The 11,637-nt window shown below is 48.2% G+C and overlaps 1 protein-coding gene across 2 annotated transcripts in view; it reads left to right on the forward strand.

Annotated features, from left to right (window-relative positions):
* Plac9 (placenta associated 9) overlaps window positions 1-9,572 on the forward strand; it is an 11,307-nt gene extending 1,735 nt beyond the window's left edge. Inside the window, exons 2-4 of one of the 2 annotated variants that reach the window (XM_019206586.2) lie at window positions 5,784-5,881; window positions 6,868-7,055; window positions 7,372-9,572. In XM_019206586.2, the coding sequence (XP_019062131.1) occupies window positions 5,784-5,881; window positions 6,868-7,055; window position 7,372 (287 nt within the window). In that variant the 3' untranslated portion in view covers window positions 7,373-9,572. The remainder of the gene's footprint in view (window positions 1-5,783; window positions 5,882-6,867; window positions 7,056-7,371) is intronic. The other variant, XM_010617788.2, reaches the window with a different exon arrangement.
* The last annotated feature ends 2,065 nt before the right edge of the window (window positions 9,573-11,637 follow it).

Below are 11,637 nucleotides of genomic sequence, written 5' to 3' on the forward strand. Positions count from 1 at the left end.
TGTGTGTGTGTGTGTGTGTGTGTGTGTGTGTGTGTGCGCGCGCGCGTGTGTGCGTATGTGCGTATATGTGCGTGCCTATGTGCGCACACTCAAGCCGAAGCCACGGGGGCCGCGTGGGGGAAGGGGCAGGGCGTCACTCCAAGCTTTCTGTGTGAGCAGAGCTCCCCGGAGGGCCGGATGAGCTCATGGGCCCCTGGGCGGCGGTGCGCAGAGTGAGGCCTTGTCCAGATGTGAGAGATTAGTGCTGAGCTGCTGGGAGAACGAGCGAAAGACCTCAGCCCGGCCTCTTCCCAGGAGGGATCCTGAGGCCAAGTCAGATCTCATGGCACACACGGAGGGGAAGGGGTGAGGCTAAGGGAAAGAGGCGGAATCTGGCTGCTCGCGGAATCCACAGCTCTTCTTGGGCTGCGAGAACTCGAGGTGGGGAAGAGGAGCCTGGGGTCTGCAGGAGGACAGGTGCCGCTTAGGGCAACAATTTGGCCAAAGGCAGACGGAAGGGGCGTGTCACAGGCCTGGCCAACAGACCCCCTTCCCCCTTCCCATGACAGCCCGCTGTGCGTGAGGACAGCACTTCTGGTTCCGGGCGCCCCAAAGTCTTTCCCCTCCAGGCAGAGCACCCCAGTGTCACGGAAACAAAAGAGAAAGATTCCAGGGTCCGTTGACCGTGGCCACTTCCAAGCCTCTCCAGTCAGAGCCACAAGGGGCTCTTGCCTCCATCTCCCCAGCATTTCACACCCACGTGCTCAATCCACCGGGGTTGTACTCCAGCGACTCCAGCAGACAGCTGCCTTTCACGGTGGAAAACATCTAACTGTACCTGCGCCCCACCTGCCCTTCACCCCGCTCCTGAGGGTCGATCTGCACACTCTCCCCTTGCCCCACCCAGCTCCCCAGGCTTGGAGTATTTTGAAGTAAATCCAAGACATCATGGCATTTCAGCAGAAAATATTTCAGCGTGGGTCTCTAAACAACTCACTTTTATAGCTGTAGTGAACACGCTGTTATAACACTGTCCTCCCCTCTCCAGTTCAGGAATACTCCACTGCCCTTTGAAATGGGTTTTCTAAGTTCAGAGGATGGGGATCATGAAAAGGAGAATCTAACAGCCAAACTGATCTCCATTTAAGACTCTGAATTCCTCAGCTTACTGTCACTGTAACAAAATGCCCGAGGAAGTTGGTTTTAAAGAGAAAAGGAATGCTGGGCTTTGGAGATGCCAGTGCATGGGTGTCTGAGAGACAGAACAAAACCTCTCACCGTATCAGCCAGGAAGAAGGAAAAGAAGAGACCAGGGTCTCATGGTCCCCTTTGAAAAGGTCTTCCCACGAGGCCTAACCTTGGGAGGTCCACCTTACCTCCCAGTAGCACCACCCTGGGGACCAGCCTTTAATACATGGGCTTCTGGGGACACTCAAGAGCCACGCTCTATCAACAGGTGTCCCCAAACCTTTCAGTGACACCAGCCCACCTCCATGGTCCCCGTCACCTGCCACTGCCCACATCTCCTGACAGCTCTGTACCCCCCTTCCCCACTCATGGCTCCCTAATAAACTGGCTCTCAAAGAATAAAAGTATTTGCTGATTTCTGTGTATAAATATTGTCACCAGCGTTACTATTTTAACAACCCACTCCCAGGATTCCTTAAAACATAACACTCTCCCCTCCGTCCAGGAATTTCCGGCAGAGGATCCAATCAGTCTTAGAGAAGCCATCGGGCAGGAACTCGCTTGCACTTGGGGCCCTCCAGGAAGCTTACCTTTCCCTGTTTTCACTGCCTCCCCTCTCTTCTCCCTCCATGGGTCAACCCCAAATTCCTTGGCCTCCATCTCCTCAGGAAACACATTCCGGTCTCCTTCCTGTCCCTCTGGCTACAAGCATAGTTGTGTTTCTCTGGTGCTTACGAAAATAAGCTGACAAAGTAACGCTCTGGACCCAGTGATCTGAGCTCCCTGCCTTCCTAGCCAAGCATCAGGAGCAAGTTTTCCAGCATCTGAGTCCCCACCACTGACCTCGCCTGCCCTGTTCATCCAGCAGAATCTACACCCTGCTTGTCTTCCACCTGCCCCTCAGGCAGAAAAGCTGGGTGGTGTTAAGCAGGAGTTTCCTTTTTTTAAGCCTTTTAAAAAATTGGTACATTTTAAATACACATGATGATCACGTTCATCATGGGGAATTTGTACCTGGACATGGTATGTCTTGCTTCTTTTTTTCCCATTCCCCTCCACTGCCTTCAAGCCCTCGTCCCCTTATTTACAAAAGCTTTGTTTCTGTTTTTTTCCTCACCCACCCCCCGCCTGTTCCCCTTCTCATTTGGACGTTCTCTTCCCATTTCCCAATATCTATGATACACTTCGGTCCTTATTTACACTCTCACTTTCTCACACCGGAGAAACTGTGCAGTATTTAAACGTGTGGGTACAATTTATCTCACTTAAAAGAGATTCAGTCACAAGGTGCATCCATTTAGCTAGAAATGTCTCGAGCTCACCCTTCTTTATTGTTTCCAGTATCTTACTGAGGATTTTTGTGTCTGTTCATTAGGGAGATTGGACTGTAGTTCTCTTTTTTGGTTGGATCCTTCTCTGGCTTTGGAATCAGGGTAATGCTTGATTCTAGGAATGAATTTGGGAGTACTTCTTCCTTTTCAGTTTCATTAGAGTTTGAGAAGTAGCGACATTAGGTCTTCTCTAAATTTCTTGTAGAATTCAGCACTGAATCCATCAGGGCCTAGGCTTTTCTTTGTTGTTAGGTTTTTAATTAGATCTTCAATTTCATTGACTGATACTGGTTTATTTAGAATTCTTATATTTTTTGATTCAACTTTGGTAATTTATATTTATCTAGGAATCTGCCCATTTCTTCTGTGTTTTCTGTCCTATTAGAGTGCAGGTTCTCAAAGTAGGTATTGATGATATTCTGGATCTCTGCAGATCTGTTGTGATTTCACCCCTTCCATTTCTAATTGCATGGATTTGAGTCTTTGCTTTTTTGATAAGGTTGGCTAAGGGTTTGTCAATTTTATGTAATCTTTTGAAGAACCAACTCTTTGATTCACTGATTCTTTGTATTGCTTTCTTAGTGTCCATTGCATTAAGTTCTGCTCTGATATTTGTAATTTCCTCCCTTATACAAGCTTTGGCTTGATTACTGCTCTTTTTCTAGAAGCTTGAGGTTCAATATTAGGTTATTTATTTGAGCTTGCCCTATTTTTCTGATATGGGAATTCACTGCTATGAATGTTCCTTATACAACTGCTTTCACTGTGTCCTATAATTTTCAGTATTTTGTATTTTTATTATTGTTTAATTGCAGAAACGGTCTAATTTCTTTGTTAACTTCATCTGTGACCCATTGGTAGTTCAGGAAAGTGTTTTTTAATTTCTATGTGTTTATGAGCATTTTGTGATTTCTTTTGCCATTGATTTCCAGGTTCATTGCACTATGATTTGATGATATGCACCAGATAATTTTAATTCCTTTGCATTTGCTTAAGCTTGTTCTATGAGCTCGTATGTGGTCTATTTTGGAGAATATGTTGTGTGCAGCTGCAAAGAATGTGTATTCTGATGTTGTGGGGTGGAGTATTCTATAGACAACTACTAAGTCCATTTGCTCAAAAGTTTGGTTCAGTTCTGACATTTCTTTGTTGATGTTTTTGTCGAGTTGATCTGTTTATTTGTGCCAGTGGGATGTCGAGGCCCTCCGTTACAATTGTATTAGTGTTTATTTGATTTTTCATTTCCATTAATATTTGTTTTATCTAGTTGGGTGCACTGATATTTGGTGCATATATATTCATGATTGTTATCTCGTCCTCTTGGATTGTTTCCTTTAAAAGGATGTAGTGACCTTCTTTGTCTCTCTTAATCAGTCTTTGCTTGAAATCCACTTGGCCTGCAAACAGCCACCCTGCTTTTCTCCCAGTACCTGTCACATGGACTATTGTTTTCCACCCTTTGACTTTCAGTCTGTGAACTTCTTTTTGAATTAGACGTTTCCTACATGCAGGATATTGTTGGATCTTGGTTCTTGATCCATTCTGACAGTCTGTTTCTTTGGATTGATGAATTGAGAGCATTAGCATGGATGGTTATAACATATTTTTGGCTCATCCTTGCCGTGCTGTTTTGGCTCTCCCTGTTAGCATCCTCTGTTTAATTATTTGCCTTGCTTGGTGGGTTCGTTTGTTGGGGTTCATGGAGTTTCAGCCCTCATTATCTTTCCCTGGAATGTTCTTCAAAATATTTTGGAGTGCTGGTTTGGTAGTCATGAATTTCTTCAGGTGTTCTTCGTCTTGAAAGTATCTTATTTCTCCAACAGTATTGAATGATAGTTTTGCAGGGTACATCAATCTGGGTTGTTTTCTATTAGGGCTTGAAATACTTTACTCCAAGCTATTTTTGACTTGAGAGTTTGTATTGAGAAGACTGCTGTGATTCTAGTGGACTTTCCTTTATAGCTCATTTGTTTCTTTTCTCTAATATCTTTTTTTCTTTAGTACCAGCAATGAGACTCAGGACCTTGCCCTTGCCAGGCAGGCACAGTGCCACCGAGGTAAATCCCTGGCCCATCTAACAGCTTTTAATATTCTGTTCCTGTATTGAATTTCTGGAATCTTGACTAATATATATGCCTGGTGTAGATTTTTTTTGATCATGGCTAATGGAGTTTTTTCCTTTCTGGCAAATGAAATTGAACTCAGGACCTTGTGCTTGTGAGGCAGGCACAGTACCACTGAGCTAAATCCTGGCCTGCTAATGGAGATATATGCCTCACTTATCTGTATGTGAAATTCTTCCTCCCTGCTTGGGAAGTTTGCTGCCACTACTTCTGTGAAGTTTTTTATTTTTTAAATGTCATTTGCATTATCTGCTGCTTTTCCATTGACTTCAATCAATCTTATATCATTCTTCTTTGCATCATCTAGCAGATGTTGGGTTGATGTGTGTGTGTGTGTGGGTGTGTGTGTGGTCCCTTGGTATTTCTAGAAATCTTTATCTTCATGATTACTAACCACAATCCTGTCTTCTATATCTGATATTCTGTTCTCACAGAGGCTCATTCTGCTGCATATACTTTCAATGTTTCTAAGCATCAGTTTCCCTGTGTCTAAACAGGTGGTAAAGACAGGCTGTGGGGAGGTGATTGAATTAACATTCTTGCTTAGTGTGCATTACACTGCACGCCAACACTCATCAATGCCAGCGTGACCACTGTCAACGCTATAGCTATCACATCCCCCCTCATTTTCTGCCCCTCTCTTCCTCTCACTGCTGTCTGTGACCATCACTTCTTACCCTGATTATTGCAGCAACTTCTTGCCTCCAAGGACAGGTGACTCCAACTCATTCTCTACATTTAAAAACTAAAAATATTCATCTGCTAAAATGAACCTCCAAGGCCTGATTAAGGCCTGGGGATGCAGTTATACTCTTTGGCTTGTTTTCACAATCCCTGCTCCCTGTCCCATCTGCCACCACCTGAAACTTGCAGCCACTCCACACTTCCAGAACATTTGTCCAAGGAGCCTGGGATCTCCTGCCTGTCCATCTCTCCAGGGTGGAAGCCTCTCCTTTCCTGACATCACCTGGCCCGAGCATTGCCTCTGTAAGTGGCCATGGCCGCAGAGTCAAGGGAGTGACTGGGGCGGCCACACCACACACTGGCTCGTTGTGGGCCTCATGGCTATGTCAGGACTCACCTTACTCCCAGGGTTTTGCAGGAGTCTCTGAGCTAAAGAGAAACTGAGGGAACCACACTGACTAGACTTGTTTCCCCACAGCTGCAGAGCCCCTCAGCACCTCCCAAGGAGACCCAGCTTGGAGCACAGGCTGTGACAGACTCGAGGCTGTCCAAGGCCGGTTAGACGTCATGGAGGAGGTAATAAGGGTGAAAGGGGGCCGGGACGGGGGACAGGAATCTTCAGGACTACCTGCCAGATGGGTGGATTTCTGGGGCACTGATCCACCTTTCTCTGGATGTCAGGAGATCCAGGCTGATTCTGTGCCCCAACACCCCTTTGCCCTAACTGGGCTGCTTGGTAACCAGCTCCCTCTACCCTTTGCCTCCCCTGGGACCTTGCTTGTACCCAGCCTCCCACCTCTCCAAAATAGGGGAAGTGGAAATTCAGTCATCTTGTTTTGTGGTACAACCATAACTCAAAACTTCGGATTTACAAACTTGTGGGAGTTTATATCTTTTGTCACAAACCTTTCCTCAAAAAGTACCTTTCTGATCCATAAGATTATTACCAGTACCATGACCAAAATCACAGATTTCAGCCCATCGTAGTTGTTAGGACTTTCTCATCATGTCCTTCACAATCCACACTGGGCCAGGATGACAGTAATTGATAGGCCTGATGTTGATGACTTAATGCATAATATCAAAACTTAAATTTTTAACTTGAATAATGTATTTGATGACCTTCCTAGTCCTTTATGTTTTACTTTTGCATTTAAAGTTATCCTTTTTTGTTTAAAGAGTAATTCTGAGGAGATTCTATAGGTTGCATCATATGCCAACAGGGTCCAATGGTTCAGAAAATCCATTAGGGATCCTGAATAAAGAAAATTTTAAAGTTAAAACTCCAGACCTGCTATTTGGCAGTAATGCCACCAGGGGGCGGGGCAACAAAAGGAATGTGAGTTCGGGGTGTGCAATGCCAAAGGAAAACCAGCGTTCCTGAGATCCACCCCTGAGAGCCTGGTATTAAGACCTCTGAGTACCAGACGGGGAGGGCCTTGGAGGATGAGCCCCCAAGATGTCGTCCTCTGGGGAAGCTGAGGCGGGGAGAGGCAGCACTGGATGAGGAGGACCCGGACCCTCAGCACAGGTCCCCTCCCCGTGCACACCGTGGTCCTTAGGTTGCTGTCACCTGGGCAGATTGTCCCACGCCGGCCCTAGACTCTGCCCTGCTTCCCACTGCAGACGGTGGAGAAGACGGTGGAGCACCTGGAGACCCAGGTGAAAAGCCTGTTGGGACTGCTGGAGGATCTGGCCTGGAACCTGCCCCCGGGGCCCTTCAGCCCGGCCCCCGATCTCCTCGGGGATGGTGAGTGGCTGGGCAGAGGTCGGCCCCTGGGCCTGTCACCGGGGAGGCATCGCCCAGCCCCTACTTCTCTGTAGACACCACCTCCGCATGCCTCCTTCTCCCTTCCCTGGATGCCCCCTGGTTGCACCTGGCACTCCCTGGGGAAGATGGCATTCCCATGGTGGGCACCAGTGGGGTTGTCCCCTGCTCCCTCCTTGCAACCTTTTCCCTGGACTGCAGCTCCCAGGGAGGGGCCGGGAGAAAGCTGCTTGGTTCCGCAGGGTTGAGGTGCCTTCGCCGACCCCAGCGCCCACACTGAGCCACCTCTTTCTTCCAGATCATTTCTGAGCACCGAGGTGGGGCAGCTACTGGAGGTGATGCCCGTTCAACAGCATCCTCTGAGGGCAGAGCCACGCCGTCCTTCCCCACCTTCATGCGAAATAAAAGCTACTCGTCCGGTCCCCTGTGTTTGCACAGTCCTCCTCCCTCTGCTACCCTCCCTGAGCCCCATCTCCCTCTGGACTGAGGTCCGAGACCCTCCCTGGCCGTGTTTCGGCCCACTTCTTTATAGGGGCAGACTGGGCAGGGGTCATGCACAGAGGGTGGCAATGAAGGCAGAATCCGAAGGGGACGCAGCCTTGCTGGTGGAGTGAGGCCCTAGAGGAACAACAGCGCCGCCACCTGGACACCTGTCAAAAACGCAGGCTCTTGGGCCCTCCCCCCCACCCCCCACCCCACCGACCTACCGAATCCCAATCTGCACACCCCCCCACCCCCTGTACCGGAGCGTGGCGCCACTGAGCGACATCCCCGGCCCTCACTCTCAATCTGCACTTTGATGTGATCTCCAGGAGTCATTCGACGCTCTTCCCCACCCCACCGCTCACCCCTGTGCTGGGGACCGAGTTCCACTTGGCCACTGAGCTGTAACCCTACCTCCTTTTTTCAATCCCTATTGCAATGAAACAGACGTACCAAATGCCCCAATTTAAAACTTCAAATTCAGTGGTTAGCAGTACATTCACAATCATCGAATTCTAAAACATTTTTATCAACCCCAAAAGGAACCCTTGGGCAGTTAAGCTGTCATTTCCCATGCCGTGCACCCCCACCCCTGGAATCCGCGAGTCTTTGTTTTTATGGGCTTGCCTATACTGGGCGCTTCATATAAATGAAACCACGCACATGTTGTCAAGGTTCGTTCCAGTCTCAGTCTCAGTTCTGCATGCCTGTTTGTGGCTATGTTCCACTGTGTGCACAGGACACATGCCTCCATCCCCCCCGAGAATGACAGGCTGTTGGCACTTTTCGGCTGCTGTGCGCAATACTGTGAAGAATTGGTCAGGCAGGTTCTTGTGTGCACCCATGGTTTTCTTTCTCCTGAGTATATGGCTAGGAGTGAAGTTGCTGAATGGGTGGTAAAACTACATTTAGCTTTTGGAAGAACCACTAGGCTGTTGAGCACAGCAATTGTGTTACTTTAAAGTCCCAACCAGCAGTGTCAGCTATGGGTGGGGGGGGTAGATGCCCTTTGACTGAGAAATTTCCCTTCTATTCCTAGATCCTTGAGTGTTTTAAAGACCGCTGGGTTTTCTCATATGCTTTCTCTGCACTTGAAAAAAGAAAATGCAGAGGATCACTGCCAGGGTGGGAGAGTGGTTCCCATTGCACTACGTTTCAGAAATGGTCTGTTTTCCAGACTCGTCTCAAACTCCCAGCCTTCCTGCCCCAGCCTGGCAAGCAGCTAGGACTGCAAGCATGCACCACTCCATCCCACCCCTTCATTTTACCTGTAGCTTGCAGTATTGACTGATTTTCCTATATGGCATGACCCTTGCATTTCTGGGGGAAAATGCCCTTTGGTCCTAGCATGTAGTCCTCTATTTGGTTCCACTGGATTTCCTTAGTTCTTTCTCCACGGTTTTATTTCAGCTCTTTGAGTTTCTTTTTACAACTGATTTAACCCAAGCTCGGAGAGCTAGTAATGGAATCCTGTAAGATTATCGACTTTTAACATTATGATGTGATTTTTTTAAAGGACACTTTCCATGTCTCAACTGCTCGGTGCAGGAGTTTGGAAAAGTTTGAAGAAGCCAGTTGGAAAAGCAGCCCCAGAATGCTGTAAACCAAGCTTGATGGGAAATTCTGATTAGAGCTTAGAAGCCCAAGATACTGATATAAAAACAGATGGAAAAGATCAAGCCTGGAGAGTTTTCATGGGGTGCAAGGACTCGGACTCCTGGCAGTTGGACTCCTGGCTATGTGTGTTTGCTCTGGCAGATAATTTGTCTATAATTGTTCATACCTTGAGGCTCTGTGGGAGCCTGAGATTAAGGGTGGCAGATTAATCTGGCAGAGGAAATTTCAAGGCAGCCCAATGTTGAAGCTATGGCTTGGATACCTGTTGGGGGCTTTTAAAAGGTTTATATTGAAAATCAGGTGCAAAAAGCCCACTTTGAGCCGACGTGGTGGCACACGGCTGTAATCCCAGCACTCCGAAGGCTGAGGCAGGAGGATCACTGTGAGTTTGAGACCAGCCTGGGCTACATAGTGAGTTCCAGGTCAGTCTCAACTACATAGTGAGACCCTGTCTCAAAAAAGCCCACGTCAAGTTTTTGGTTTCACCAGAAAAGAAATGCCTATAAACTAGGATAGGAGCAGAGGAGACCTTGGTTGCTGAAAAGATCAGTATAAACAACAACAGCAACAAAAAGGCACGTACTTTGGATCAGGATAATAGGAAGGGTGGTTTGAGGGCATCACAGGAACGAGCAAGGTCCCAACCCTTCGTGGGCTCAAAATTACAGAAGGGAAGCACCGCTCTGAGAAGAGAGTCCCAGGGCACCCTGCTTGGGAAAGGCTGCCTAAGCAATCGTTTGGTTGGGATTCACAGTGTGCAGCCATCCAGGTGCTGAGAAACCTCTGCTGGAGCTGGCGGCAGGCCTTGGTGTCATCCATGTGGTACAGGCACGCAGAATCCACGGTTCGTGGGGTCATGTAGGCTCCCACTCAGATTTCAGGAGGCCCGGGAGGCTTGGTAGTGCATCCCCGAGAGGGCAGTGTCCGAAACTGCAGGAGTGAAGCTGAAAGTGCAGTGGAGACCTCCGCAAGTTGAAGCCAGGATTATGGGATGTCTGCGGAAAGCCACAAGGAGTAAGCAATGCCAGCCCAAGAGAGAAGCCACAAAGCCTACAGCCACTGGCAATGCTATACAGATGGAGCCCCCTAAGCTACTGGCAGTTAATATCTACCCACAACTTGCTGTACATGGAATTACAGGATTTAGTTTGCCCTATTAGGCTTTGGTCTTGTTTTGGTCCCATTCATTTCTACCCTATTCCTCCCTTTTGGAATGGGAATGTTTATTCTGTGCCACTGTGTGTCAGCAGTGTTTAACTTTCTTTTTAACTTTTACAGGGACTCACAGCTAAGAGCTTTTCTTAAGTCTTAAAGGAGACTTGGACTTCTCGGCACTGCTAGAACTGGACTTTGGCAATGCTTAGAGAGGGATTACATGTATTTTGCATAAAGAGATATACATGAGTCTTCTGGGGGCCTGAAGTGGAATATCACTGTTAGATCTAAAGTGGCCCCCAAAGCCTCACACACTTAGGTGACTGGACTGTGGGGTAGTATAACCAATTTGCTGTTGGGAGGTGGGGTCTGGTCAGAGGAGGCAGGTCACTGGGGGAAAGGCCTGGCTTTATCTCCCTCCCAGGTCCTACCTTAACTCTCTGCTTCCTGTTCGCCATGCTGTGAGCAGCTGTCCTCCACCATGGCTCTCTGCATGTCCTGCACTGAAGCCAGCTGACTACGGAATGAAACGTGAACCAAAATAAACCTCTCATCCTGTAAGTTGTGGGTGTCAAATATTTTGTTCTAGTAACAAGAAAGTGACTAAGATGGGTTGCGTCCCTTGGGCATGATCAAGAGGGCAACCAGAGGCACAGGAAAGCAGGGAAAGCCAGCACCAAGAACAAAGAGGATCTATGTGTAGACCAGTGGTCTCAAATTTAAGGGTCTGCAGGGGCCGCAACAGCAAGGCCTGTTATAATACACGAAGTGGAGGACCCACGCCTAAAGGGACACTGAAACTGGCTCCAGCCAAGCAGGAATGCAGGCCTAGTGAGTGTGTGTGTGTGTGTGTGTGTGTGTGTGTGTGTGTGGCAGTGTTTCAAAGACAAGAATTTGAAGAATTGCAGATTTTTAAAACATGAAAGCTCCCAATGCTTACATGCTGGCAACAGACGCAAATTTCTAAACATTCTCTTGGGGACCAAAGTAAATGTATCTACAAGCTCCATACTGCCGGCTGGGAACCAAGCTGAGAACTCAAGTGTAGAGAAAGCAGTGTCACAGGACATTCACAGTCACACCAGAGCACATGAGCTCTAGGCCCTGTCATCGCTCAGGGGGCCGCCAGGCTCAGGCTGAGTTCAGCACACGTACTACGTTTGGCGTCCATCCCACCAGCTGGCACCCCATGGGCAGAGGCCCGCCCCAGGACAGGGGTGTCCTGGAGACCAGCAGGGGTGGGACCTCAGCTTGAGCTCTGGCTCCACGGGCCCCCAGGGATGGATGCTGAAGCAGACAGCCATCCAAC

Source organism: Fukomys damarensis, unplaced genomic scaffold, assembly GCF_012274545.1.
Source record: "Fukomys damarensis isolate Sample0158 unplaced genomic scaffold, DMR_v1.0_HiC HiC_scaffold_20, whole genome shotgun sequence".
NCBI lineage: Eukaryota > Metazoa > Chordata > Mammalia > Rodentia > Bathyergidae > Fukomys > Fukomys damarensis.